The 14,303-nt window shown below is 37.4% G+C and overlaps 1 protein-coding gene across 4 annotated transcripts in view; it reads left to right on the top strand.

The window, feature by feature from the left end:
* Nucleotides 1-6,434, top strand: part of LOC106171031 (uncharacterized) — a 61,475-nt gene extending 55,041 nt beyond the window's left edge. For 3 of the 4 annotated variants that reach the window (XM_087007426.1, XM_087007425.1, XM_087007429.1), the window contains 5 exons: nucleotides 276-500; nucleotides 811-933; nucleotides 1,606-1,751; nucleotides 2,054-2,129; nucleotides 2,827-6,434. In XM_087007426.1, the coding sequence (XP_086863552.1) occupies nucleotides 276-500; nucleotides 811-933; nucleotides 1,606-1,751; nucleotides 2,054-2,129; nucleotides 2,827-2,966 (710 nt within the window). In that variant the 3' untranslated portion in view covers nucleotides 2,967-6,434. The remainder of the gene's footprint in view (nucleotides 1-275; nucleotides 501-810; nucleotides 934-1,605; nucleotides 1,752-2,053; nucleotides 2,130-2,826) is intronic. The other variant, XM_087007427.1, reaches the window with a different exon arrangement.
* The last annotated feature ends 7,869 nt before the right edge of the window (nucleotides 6,435-14,303 follow it).

Here is a 14,303-nt window from a genome sequence, read left to right as displayed (position 1 = left end):
AAGACAGATTTTGCTTATATTTCACTTCCTGCTGTTGAGTAATACAACTGTACAAATAACAATGAAGCTTGAAATTCTGATAAGTTCTTTTGCTGAATGCAAAGCGTATGATCAGATTTCTTTATTGGCAAATGATTATGTATAGCTTAAATCTTTGAAACAGTTAAGATGTAATACAAATGGGGATCTTGCAATCATGTCTCATATTAATCTTAACTTGACTGAGCATGACAGTGCATGACGCACTAACAGAAGAGCATGACTTCAACTTCCAGGTTGGGAAGGCGATACTTGTGCAGACGACATAGATGAGTGTGCCATTGGTCGCTGCCAAAACAACGCCTCCTGCACAAATTCGCAGGGTGGCTACGCGTGCGCTTGCATTCTAGGCTTTACTGGCACAAACTGCGAGACTAACATTGACGACTGTGCTGGCGACCCCTGTGTGCATGGCAACTGTAGCGATCTTGTTAACGAGTATTCCTGTCAGTGTGAGGACGGTAAGGATAGGTGGCGCCATGGTCACCAGCCTGTCTTGAATTTATTTATATAAATATATATCTTATAAGATGTCTGAATACTTCATTTATTAGAAATAAACCACCATTTGGTATTTAACAGCCAGTAGCTCAGAATGAATGACTGGAATAAAGTATTATATTTGTAACAGTTTTTGAAAAGATTTTTTTTTTCAAAAAAAAAAGAACACTTAAATTTTTTTTAAGCAAACTGATTGTATTTTATGTTCATAAAGTGTTATTTCAAGTCACAAAGAAAAGGAAAATCTTGATAGTTATTGTTTGTTTTTAGGTTGGGAGGGTGTCAACTGCAGTGAAGACATAAATGAATGTCTGAAGACACCTTGTCAAAATGGTGCGACCTGCAACAATTTGCTTGGCTCCTACAACTGCACCTGCACTGCTCAGTTCCTGGGTAAGTTAAAGGGGAATGTCTGTGGGCTCTATCCCAGTGAAATTATTGATCTACATAGATCGATCTTAGAGTGCATTCCCAGAGATTTTGAACGATCCATCCGGATCGATCTCCCTGAGGGTTCACGCTAAATTGCAGTCAGCCGAGCTCGCATGACAGTTAATTACCCCCTTACAGCTTTTAGTAGGCGGGACAGACGCTTAAGCCTGCTAAGCTGACAGTAATCTAGTGAGACTCCCCACAGGGATAGATCGATCTAAAATCTGTGGGAATGGGGGCTGAATGCAGTCAGATTAACATATTAACATGTCTCCTCTTGGCACTGAGTAGAATACAGAAATGTCTGTAATTATACATGTCAGTCTGTTAATTTGATTGTATTCGAGCAGAGTTGGATCTATTTACGTATGATAGTTTCAATGTGAATGAAACGACTGTAAATTTCAGGCTGTGATACCCTGCATATCTAAGATCAAGGGTGGGGTTGAGAAATGACATCCCTTGTGTACTTAAGCTCATGGTAATTAAAGATTTCAGAACATTTTATTACACAATTTTAATTTTTACGTCTCCTTGATCTAGACCGACTTAAATAACATGATATACCTATTAAATATTGCGTAAGTGACCTCTCACACGCAAGCCAATCTAAAGCTGTGTTCTTTGCTGCAGGTCCTAACTGTGAGTACGAAGACCCGTGTAAGCCAGGCGTGTGTTCTAATGGTGGGTCGTGTCTGGCCTACAGAGAACAGGAGGGCATGTACAGCGCCGAATGCACCTGTCTTGACGGTTACGCTGGAGTCAGGTGTGAGACCATGGTAAGGAAGATGAAGTATTGAACACTATTAAGAACTGTTTTAGCTTACTTTATTATTAATAACATCAATAGTCAGTTTTGTATTTATGTTTCATTCTATGTCTGTTTTTTCAGTTTCAACAAAGCCTTTCTTGTCCCTTATATATCAGTTTTATGACTTAATTTATCAATAAGATCAATGCTTATTTAAAGATGTAGAGATTAATTCTCTATAGCAGTTACACTATAGTTTCACATTCAGTTTAAAAGAATCAATATATTCATAACCTGTCTTAAGTGGCCTATTTTTTCCCTGTGTTTCAGAGATCGACCCAGGATACCCCCCTGGCTGTCATCATTGGCCCTGTGGTGGGGGGTGTGGTCCTGTTGATTGTCATTGGTAAGTTATACTTCATATATTGTCTTACTTACTACAGCTAATTCAATGTAATATCTAACACACTACCACACCTAACACACTGCCATGTGTACCACTTAATACAGTTACACCTAACACACTGCCATATGTACCACTTAATACAGTTACACCTAACACACTGCCATATGTACCACTTAATACAGTTACACCTAACACACTGCCATATGTACCACTTTATACAGTTACACCTAACACACTGCCATATGTACCACTTAATACAGTTACACCTAACACACTGCCATATGTACCACTTAATACAGTTACACCTAACACACTGCCATATGTACCACTTAATACAGTTACACCTAACACACTGCCATATGTACCACTTTATACAGTTACACCTAACACACTGCCATATGTACCACTTTATACAGTTACACCTAACACACTGCCATATGTACCACTTTATACAGTTACACCTAACACACTGCCATATGTACCACTTTATACAGTTACACCTAACACACTGCCCCATGTACAATTTTACACTCTGTTACACCAAACACACTGTAATATACAAACACCTGTTATATAATGATCAAAACTTTAGTGCACACATGCAGGAAAAAGAATTGTTTGGCTTTATTTCTTTGATATATGTTTCCCTTGTTATATTATTTCATAAGAAGGGCTTTCTTTTTTTTTTTTCTTGTAGCTGTAATAATCTTCTTGGTGATGGCCCGCAGCAAGAGAGCCACGCGAGGCACGTACAGCCCCAGTCGCCAGGAAATGCAAGGATCTCGTGTTGAACTTGGCAATGTGCTGAAACCCCCTCCAGAGGAAAGGTTGATTTAAACTTTCTCCAGCTGTGTGATAAAGGTTAACATACCACAAAAAAAGCAGTGTGTGGTATGAAGAGATAGATTTTTTCCGAAAATGACATCTATTTAAGGGAAAACCAGAAACATTTTGAAAAAAATGGACAATGGTTAAAGTGCCTTTACCAAGCACGATAAATGCAGCTGTCTGAAGCAGTGAAATTGTATTAAGAAAATAATTTCCCCAAAGGTTTTTTTTACTGTAATGAGAACCTACAGAAAGCCAAAATCATAAAATATCTTCACATCAAGTTTGCATGTTAGGCCTATCATGTTTCTTATACAGGGAAATATAGTCTTGGTATCTTTGGGGACAAAATAAATAAGAATAAGGCATTTTAATAAGAAAATATAGGTAATGATAGATTGTGGCTGATATGATATATTATAGCCAAGAAAGTGAGAAACTGTTTTTATTAAAGAAATGTGATAAAATGCCTTGGAATATCAACATTAAATAACTTAGTGACATCAAATGTGACAAGTCATATCAAAATGTCCAAACAGATCTCAGATAACATGGAAGGTTGTGATGCTATGCCTGGTTTTCCCTCCAACCTGTCACCCCTAAGATATTCAGTGGGTTGCTCCATCCATGTTATTGAATGCACAAGATGTGTCCATTAAAACAGAAATCAGGGGTGTAAGACGTCTCAAATGGAATATTTATTTTTTCAAGTTTTTGTATTGGGGTAAGATATCCATTGCCTTGAATGAGAAAATAATGATTTATTTTTATTCTCAGTGAAATGCAAGTAGAATAGATTTGGGAACAGAGTTCACTTAAGGGTTGTTAGTTAGAGTGACTGGAATTGAGAGTATTGCCATTCACACAGAGAACTTGCACCAAAAATTGAGTGGCACACATGGTGACACGTCCACCAGAATGGCTTGGCTTACATGGTGACACATCCACCAGAATGGCTTGGCTTACATGGTGACACATCCACCAGAATGGCTTGGCTTACATGGTGACATGTCCACCAGAATGGCTTGGCTTACATGGTGACACATCCACCAGAATGGCTTGGCTTACATGGTGACATGTCCACCAGAATGGCTTGGCTTACGTGGTGAAGTGACCACAGAAAACATTGTTTCCATTGAATTTTAATCTTATTTACGAAGCAAGTTTGCCACTACTGCTGTTCATAGAGGCTTTTTAAAGGTTATGGTCCAAATTATTTAGTGCCTAAAGTGACATATTTGTCTTTTTTTATAAAAGAAGGAAATTAGGGTCTTACGTTCAGGGATGTATTCAAAACAGTGTCTTTTTTCATGTACTTTAAAGATGGTGTGTGAATTTACCTATCAAACTAATCTATCTGGAAGATTTAAAAGAATATCAGAAATTAGCATAATTTGTAGTTAATTTTCAAGGTATTGTTTTATTAGCAGTATACATTTTATGTGTTTATGTAAGAAAATCATCCACATTATGCTAATATGCAAGGTCTTCACTTGTATTTAAGATTTTGCAATATCATTGTAGGCATTTAGTCTCTCACGTTTCTGATATTAGGAGAAAACAGTGTTTTATGAAAGTAATTCAGTTTTGGGTTGCGGAGGAAGTGCTGTGATTTTTCAGTCCTCCAAACGAAGATATTGTTAAATTGTGTAATAAGTAAAAGAGATCTTGAGCGAAAGTTAAGGATGAAGAGGACCAATAGATAGGATATTTTGTATGTAAGTCTTTGCATTTAATTCTGTCCAGTTTTATTTGCATGATCAGTTAGCAAATCTGCTTAATTAAAGAAGCATTATGAAGGAAAGGAACTTATAAGAAAAGATAGGTTCTATTCCCAGAAAAAAAAACAGTTCATTTACATGAAGTGTATCTTTTATCTTTTAACCATTGTACAAATGTAAACTGATGTAGATAGACATATAGAAATGTATTTATCAAAATCACATCTATATTTATTATTATACACATGTTAGATATTTAACTGTATTTCTATACTGTTCCCAGTAATTGTATATCATTAACTACTAAAAAAAAGTTCACAACTATACAGACCCCAGAGCTCAGCAGACAAATGTGAGGAAATTCTATAAACCACCTTAATTTTAAGATAAAATGTTCTTGGGATGACCATTTATTTTTCTAATGGGAATGTATTCGGTGGAACTGGCGATTACAAGTCAGAAATGAACAATCAGTAGTAGTTCATTATCGAGATGCAATTCTAGTCAAAATCCTTGCTGGATGATTCGCCACTGAAAACATTTAACACAAGTACATTAAAAATGCTGTTTCTAGTTTACATGTTGCCCAGAAAATTCCTGCCAATATATGTATGCAACATTTGTATTCTAGTGATGGAAGTACTACTTTACACTTGCAATAATTGTCCATTTTCTCATAGAAGTATTGTACAAGGACCAGTTTGTTCAAATCTTAGTGAATTGTCTAAAATGTTACCGATATTTTCACAAGAAGATGCATTGACAGCATTGTGATCAATTGATTACTGATAGCTATTTTGATATATTGTTATCTGTGAGTAAAGCACAGAGATAATATATAGCCATTTTTCTGATAAATTTCATATGACATTTCAAAGCATGTGCTTCTTAACTCTCCAGTTTGTTGTGTCCACCTTTAAGTACTTTGTATGTAGAGTAACCCATCAACTGCTGGGTTAAATCCTGGGAGCACACAGTTTACATAAAGAGCTTCAGTAGTCTGTAGCCTTGCATAGTACAAGTAAAGTACAGAAGAGATGTAATTTTATAACTTGGGGCCTTTTCACATCAAGCGGTACATTAACTGGACCAGCCCGCTTTTACAGGTCCTTTCATGTAATTATATCACAGGGTTTCTACTCCCGCTCACAACTTCTCCATAAGTTTGCCTTCTGCTGTTGTTTTAAGTGAATTGGCGTGGCAAGGGTGGGACATGTTTAGGGTACTCTCTAGGACTCCCTTCACATGAAAAATCTATTTTCCATTCGCGGTATCTTGTGTTCACTCCGAGCGCAGCCGAGAGTTAATTACAGCTTTGGAAGTAACTGGCTCCTGCTGCCAGTAATTACGCCGCGGAGTATTCAGGGCACATACCGTGATCACAAGATACCGCGAATAGAAAATAGATTTTTAGAAAATAGATTTTGCATGTGAACGGTCCCTAACGTAATAGTCACCCTGTTTGATTTTCAAAAATCTTTCAAAGTAGACGGGTCCAGTTAAAAGTGCATGCCAATTGTGAAAAGTACTTTTCTCTATTAATGCATTCTATAAATACTGAAATGCAAGTGTTTTCTGCTGATTCATGGTTACACATATATTTCATAAGAGTGTAGATAGCTAAGGTCAACTGGTTTTAAGAATATTGTAGAGATTGCATCGCATGTCACATCATTAACATAATTATACATTTTTGTACAGCACTTATAATGGATTCATCAAGAAAATATCAAAAAATAAAAAATATGCATATGAATTTTTTTCGTTTGTTTGTTTGTTAAATTTGATAACCTTTTTCGCAAAACTATTTTCATTGGTGCCTTTAATGAAAATAGTCATTTGAATGCAAAATTGATTATGATCTGAAGACGCTGACAAGAAAGATATGATCATTAGTCAATTCATCAATTTGCTTAACAAAGTCAGAATGCAATTTGATATTTCTGAGCAATGCACTTATCCTTTCTTTGAAGCCAGTCTCCAAACGATTAATTACGTGGCCGTTTGAGTGTTGGTTTTCATTTACCTCTACTTATACCCGTTGGCATGGCAACAAACTGGTATCCCTGAAGGAAAACGTGATGCCATTGTTCGGATTATTCCCTCCCGCTTTGATAATGCGGAAATAAACCTTGCAATGTGAAGTGATAATGCTGTCGCCTCAAAAAGACACCGCTAATGCGAGCTGATGACCCAACAGCAGCGTTTTTATGGCAAGGATCTTCTATTTCAAGCAAATCTCTCTCGCCTAAACGGCTATCAGCACCGTTTTAAGGCATGATTAATTAGAACAATAAGTAGCACAGTACCAGGAATTTTTTTGAAAGGTGTACTGATGATTTTATCAGTAAAGAGGCAAAACAATGCCTTTGTTGAATGGAACATCGCAATTAAGGGCCCATATCTTCGAAACAAAATCAATACTAAACGCTTGCACCGAAAAATAAGTCACACCCTAGCTTTCGACCATGCTGATTTTCATGATAACATCCTACTTAGTTATAGAGTTCGTTGGAAATTCGAACTGATCATCACGTATCTCATTACAGTTTACAAAGCAGCAAAAGTGACGATGAACTATTTCATGGGAAAGAACCTTAAAGGGAAAAAACCTTAAAAGAGATGGATTTTTTTTCTTTTTTTGCTCGTAAGCCGTCACTTTGTAAATTAGTGATGTGACGTGTTCCCCAGGGGAAGTGAAAGGTCACCTCTCAAGCACAGACATATCACGTGTATCCTTTTTCTTTCTGTGCCTCTTTGAAAGTAGTAGATAGCGCCTAACATTTTATAATTAAAGAATTAGCCACTTTCCTGTTGAGAAAAGAGGATACATCACCTATAGTTATAAGAAATTAACGCTAACCTACTTTTAAATTGGCCTTTGATCTTGTTTAACCTTGTTAAACGGTCAATATGTCCACTTTCTTTAAATGGCGCTCTTGTCGTGTACGTGCAAAGACAGAGGTGGCACTGTCTACGAGGTATAAAAGTACGCGCGTTCGCGTTTGTGTTTTACAGCAAGTGTGACGTCGTAGATCCAAGTTCCTTTTCTCTCTATCGTCACAGTTCTCTGATTTGGTGAACATTGTAACCGCTTTGCTGTGCTGTGCAAAAGCCTTGCTCTACATTAAAACACTCTCTTGATCTAATTTGTCCAGTTGAAGTGTGTTAATTATTTTATATAAATATGTACTTTTATTGGATCTCATAAGACAATCATCGAAATGCCTTTTGAAATGCCACTTTATCGATTGGAATTACGAGTAGTATTAGTTTTGTGATAGCATTTAAGTGATACCGGACATTGAGTGTTCGACCATAATCGGTATAATGAAAAAACTAAGATAATAAGTGTTAACAATTTATCCAGTTACGTACAATTGTAGCACAAAAGGGAACTCATTGTTGCATTGTGAAAATGCTAATGTTACGCCGGCGCAGTAACACCAGTTACAAGCTTTTGCACATTGTAGTTCAGAAGCATGAGCACTTAAGGCAAAATTAACCATTTTTTTCACTAATAGGAATCGCTGATTACATAAGCTAACACGATAAAATAGATTGAAAACGCTGCGAAGTTCATGATCCCATTACGTAGAGAGAGCCCAGAAGAAAGTATCAGTAATTTCCTTTAAATAGCTAATATAAGTACTAAAACACATTAACCGTAGAAACTTCTTTGTTTAACAAAACATATGCTATCCTTGGTATTGGTGCCAAATCACAGTTTTCTCTCTAAAAATTATGATAAAGATAATCATAAATAAAATAGAGTGATAATGAACACCAGTAAATGTAAGGCGTTCATCTTTGTCTGATATTCTTGAGCATGGTTTTCCTCAGCTATCAGATCTAAATCTTCAACTTTTTTTTTACTCTACATGGGGTCTTCCTAAACGCAATCTGTAGACAGAGTTTTTTGATGATGACACTCAGATATACGTCAACTGAGATAAACCTGCCTGATTATAATGTCTTGAAAAAGCCCTTGAAAAACTACTTGATGAGATCCCTCTGTGGAGGTTATATAGAAAGGTTGCTACATATGACAGTAAAACTGAAACTATCCGGATTTTGTCTAAGTTTAAAAGCATGGGCGTGCTACAAATGTTTGCATGAGTAACGTGTCTGTGATGGCATCTGACAGTGGAAAAGATTTCGGTATTTTTTTAATCAACTGGGAATTTTGGAAAAAAAAACAAATCAAAAATATTTGTAAACATATTTCAGCCGAATTATTTCACTATGGAGAACATGCAAGTACGTAATTTTTTACATCACACAGCATTAACCACAAAATAATTCCATGCTTTTGTTGCCTAAAACTTTGACTATTGTAATAGCAATCTTTTTGAAGTGAGTGAAGGTCAAAGAAAGTACAACTAATTTAGAATTCAACAGCTAGATTAGTTAAGGGGCCATTACACCGGACGGCGTCCTTTCTGTGTCCTTTGTGCGACCTTGAAACTGGTATCACCGTGGTCGTAAAAAGGAAGCACAAGCAGGCCCGTAGCCGGGGGGGGGGGGGGGGGGGGGGGGGGGGGGGGGGGTTCGGGGGGTTCGGGGACCTTTTTGCGGGTCCACTCTGGGTAAAATTTTATCTAGTTACATTAAGTTTTTATAGAAAAAGGTCCAGTTTTTAAGAAAAAGAACCCATCTTTTGAAATTGCTGGCTACGGCCCTGACAAGCATCACTTTGGTTGCAGAATGGATGCTCAATAATCGGTCAGTTGTCGGCACGTAAAGCATTTTTTAGACTCACAAACGGTGCCGTATTACGGGACGCAGAAAGGATGCCATCCAGTGTGAAGGGGGGGAGGGGTTAGACAGATGGGAAACTGGAGCTTTTGAGCATATTACTCCAGCCTTATAACAGCTACATTGTTACCGCTCCGGTAAAGTCTTGTGTATTTTTAAAAGCTTTTAAGGAAAGCACAAGTAACATTGCATATCTGATTCATCACATTGTATCCCGGACATAGGAAAACTAGTATCTAACCTCTTTTTACAATTTGTACTTTACCAATCTGAAATAGAGAGACACGCGCCGTCGCTCCAGGGGCTTAGCAATTAAACCTAGGAGCCGAGATTTAATCCGTTTAATGGCGCGTGTGGAGACGGGTAAACCATCAGCGGTATCGATTTTGAAGTTTGGCCGGCCATATTTAGTCGGCGGATCAGTTAGTACTTAAACAATCTACTCTGAATGGCCCCAATGAAAAATATTATGTTATTTATGTCCTAATGTTAAGGCACAGATTGACTATCTTGCACCTGGTAATGTTAACAAAGCAGCATAATTGACGATAAACACTTGGCCACTCTGGGTCCAGAGGCCCGTGCGGTGGGGTATAAAACAAAAAAAGCCATATTTTACTATAAATGAGTTTACTTCATATCTTAATAATATTTAAATAAGTATTTTATCTAAAAGCATCTTTCCTAAAGCAATTTTCCTAAATGTAGGCCTTTATAGCGTATCGTACCCACTTCAAGTGTAGCGAATGTGCAATTCTGATTCTGAAACAAATTTCCAATTTCGTTTTATGTCAACGAGATGCAACAAAAATGACCCGACTTGTCTGAAGGCACGTATCTTAATCATGGTATGTATTCTATCGTTGTTGTTGTTGTCCCTAAATGGTCTGTTGTAGGCGACGTCACGGAATGGCTACAATATCCGGCAGATATCTTGGCAGTGTATTATCGACCGAGGCTTAACGGACACGTACGTGGTCTGATGACATGCCTCTTTCAGTGGTTATTTTAACTACCAATGGGAAATTGCAAAGGGCTTGGGTATTATTGCATTTATTTAAGAATGATTTGTTTGGGAAGAAACTAATAACTAAAGAGTTGTTGAATGTATTTAGAAAGACTCTAAGTCAAAACAACTTAGAACAATAGAGTATCACTGTCACTTATCATTATCAATTTACTTCCCTTATATTATTACTACTATTATTATTATTATTATTTATAATAACCAAACTAAAGTGCAGATTGAGTCTTTTGATATGACGACGACTGCATAAACTGATTTTCTTTTAGTGCACGTTGCCAAATCACTTTTCCACACTCCTGCGTTTTATTCTTCCAGTTTGTGCAGAGACAGCGTAATCCGAATGGGGTTTACGTAATTCATTGTTTACCAATCTATTCGCATATTGTAAAAAAAACTGACTAGGATATGAGTTTTATTCCCCTTTGGTTGTATTGAATGTTTTGGTAGACGTAGGTGAGGTAGATTACCAATGCATTTTGCCCAGTGCTCACTTTATTTCCAGGACCTGGTGGCCAAGGACACTATTGTTCACAATGAAAAGCAGTTTATACCGCAAAAGCCAGGGAGATCGGCATGTTCGGTGATCCCCTGGTATTAAACCTGGCAAATCAAACGAGATCAAAGTAGACCAAATGTCTAAATGTAGCATAAACCCTAACCCCTTAGGCTACTAAATAGACTTTCTGGCGCATCCTTATGTTACAGGACGCCCAGGGGTTTGCGCCGAGACTGGCAGACAATCTGGAGGAATGAAATTTAGCCTGGTTTAGCGGCTCTACAGGCGTCTTTTTAATGTACTAGTGGGGATTCATACATTTTTACTTTGTTCTTAATGCAGAAAAAGTTTAGATAGCGTTGAAGGTTGGAGTTAACTGCAATATGAAAACTTTGGCACTGAGGGTTTTTAAGAAGCCGCTTGGGGTACCTTACCTTCTGTGTACTTTAACGTACTTTATTTTGAAATGTTGTGATATTTACAGGCGGAATCCACTTTTTATATGTTTAGCCACCGTTTCCCACCTTCAAATAAGGGAGAAAAGACTCGGAACCACACTAAACTTTGTTGTGCAGACTTATATCACCTTGAGGGGGTATCAGTGTCTCTGAGGACACCAACTACCTGAAAATTGTTTTTTCTTTAGAAAAACCCTATTGCACTCTCAGCACTTGTGTATTACACCCCATTTCCATAGATTTTAGATCGATCTATCCCTGTGGGGAGTTTCACTAGATTACTGTCAGCTTGGCCGGCTTAAGCGTCTGTCCCGCCTACTAAAAGCTGTAAGGGGGTAATTAACTATGGTGCCCGCTAGGCTGACTGCAATTTAGCGTGAACGCCCAGGGAGTTAGGTCGATCTAAAACTTAATCTTTAGATCGATCTAAATCTCTGGGAAAGCACCTTTAAACGCATCCCACCAGATAAATGCGCGAGGATTAGTTGTGTAGGATGAGGATTTCAAGTATGTATCCATTCATTTATTTGTAGAAAAACAAGAAAGAAACTATCTTTGATGGCGGTCACCCAGGACTATGTCTATTACCATCATTTCCTGTCCAGTCAAGGTGTTAACGGCAAGATAATCTACATAATGCTAACGCCTTGGGGAATTGGCCATAAATTTCCTTTTTGTCGAGATAAGCTCTTAATGAGAAAATCCATGCGTCCAATTTTTAATGGTACGATAACTGCATACTACACGTAGACATTAATTTACTCTTTTCAGCTACATGATAAACGTGGAAGACTTTTTTTCAAATGTGCTATGGGAAAGCCCATCACGTTTTTTTGACATTAATTTATCATTTTTCTCTTAATTCATCATTATCTTTTCTGTCGCCAGGTACCACAATAATAGAAAGAATTTATTTCAAGTCAACTCTCTGTGGCGTACCCAGATGCCCTGTAATTGCCTCACAGTCATCTGTCTATTCCAGGAGTCCTTGAAGCTGTCTTCACGTTTACCGTCATCAGAAGGAGGAGGCGCCCCATTGTTTTCTCAGTGTGGTATGTCAACTAAGGTCGTTACGTTGCCAAGTTTCTAAATGAAGATTTCGATTATAAAGTCGTGTTTCTAGATATATGAAGGAAATGGCTGTCGTGGGAGAAAAACATCCCTGTAAATTCTATCCAAAAATTATGCATCTTGTCTGTTACTTCGACCATACATCAATTGAAGAAGCGGGAGTTGTCGTTGGTCTTAAGTAATAAAATACATCTGCCACTTACATTTGTTCATGGTGACACTGACAGCATCGCTTGTGAAACCGGTGATCAACTAGAGATTATCTCATCGCATCACGCCATGTGCAATAAGAAAGCCATTTGTAGAAATATCGTTACATAATTCGCACAGCAACGTGAAGTATACTGACTATAGGTACCAATATGATGTTAACGGAGTACATGTCAAATAATCAACACACAGTCGGGATCTTCCTTATAGATTGTGACATGTAAGATATATGAAATTTGGCATGATGCTACATGTGCAGCATATTGTATGAAAGATATATACAATATGCTCCGCATGTAGTATCATGCCAAATTTCAAATATATATTGGCCTACATGCACTTCGCCGAATGAGTAGTTATCAGGATGACGTTTCGAAAAACGCACATTTGCACGGCTGGGAGACCATATAAGTAAAAAAAATTGAGAAAGGACACAAAAAGCCTTGCATGGCTTCCTACCCTTTTAAGCTGTTGAGGTTGAGTCTATACGTTTTCATTTTTTATGATTAGATTGCTAGAATAAATGGACAAATGGACTTTAGGTATTTTCAAAAGGAAAAGAAGCATAGGCCTAAATCAAGCACAATAAAGTTTTAACACTTAATGGAAATGTCTAAGCTAATGAATGACACTGATCTAATTCCATAATGTTGGCGCACTGCATAGTATCTGAAAGCTCACAGTGGAGCATTTTCCATTACATGCATCGTTTTCCCAACTGAAATTATGGCCCTGACCTTATTACAGGTCAAGTGAAGGTCACACGGATTGGATTGCAAAATAGATAGAAACAGATCAATTGTAGTCCTCCTTGCTAATCCATGAGTTACACAACCGTAATTAAATTTGTAATCAAATTGCTAGTCTGTAACGTATGACATGCAGGACCACTCTTCCATTATAGTTAACCGAGCCATTTTAATAGTTTTGTCTCCACCCAACGGGAATGTTTTAAATGAAACTGGAATGTCGCCTAACAAAAAGCCAATACAACTAAACGAAAAAAAGACTATGAGCTCACAAATTCCATCTCCAGTTTAAATAGATTTTTGTATGGAAAATACCTACAGTATAGTATACTTATCAGCTTGCGTTATTCTAAGAAAAGTGAACATCGAGGAATTGGTCTGTCATTAATTGTTCGACTGCGTTTTGTTTTACGTCTTTCACAGCCGAAGTTTCCATAGCAATATAGTTTGCTGACAAGATTCAACAAACAGTGATTATTACAAGATGTGGTTTGAATTCAATTCACCGTAAGTGTTCGATGCAAGCCAGGTCAACACATTGTCACGGGTGCATGCTGTTATTGTCTGTTGTCTAGCAGAAATTCAATTACCGACTGAGCATCTTGGTGCAACACTTTAATAGGGCCACAGTAGATATTTATCTTCTTATTTATTTGATATAGTTCGATGTAAAGCATGGCATGATATTAAATGTGGAGCATATTGATTGCACCTCATATGTGAAGGTGTTTATCAATTAAGAATACCATTTTAGCTATTCACAGATTTCTTTGTATCATTCAGCACTGTACTGTGAGCGAGAATTATTGCAAAGGATTTCAGAAACGACGTCATCACCCAGTTGGCTTTTGGTAGA

The sequence above is a fragment of the Lingula anatina genome, chromosome 3 (genome assembly GCF_051362555.1).
Source record: "Lingula anatina isolate TDL-2025a chromosome 3, LinAna3.0, whole genome shotgun sequence".
NCBI classification, from domain to species: Eukaryota; Metazoa; Brachiopoda; class Lingulata; order Lingulida; family Lingulidae; genus Lingula; species Lingula anatina.
The sequence above is the reverse complement of the archived record's forward strand: the minus strand, read 5'-3'. Positions and strand labels throughout refer to the sequence as shown.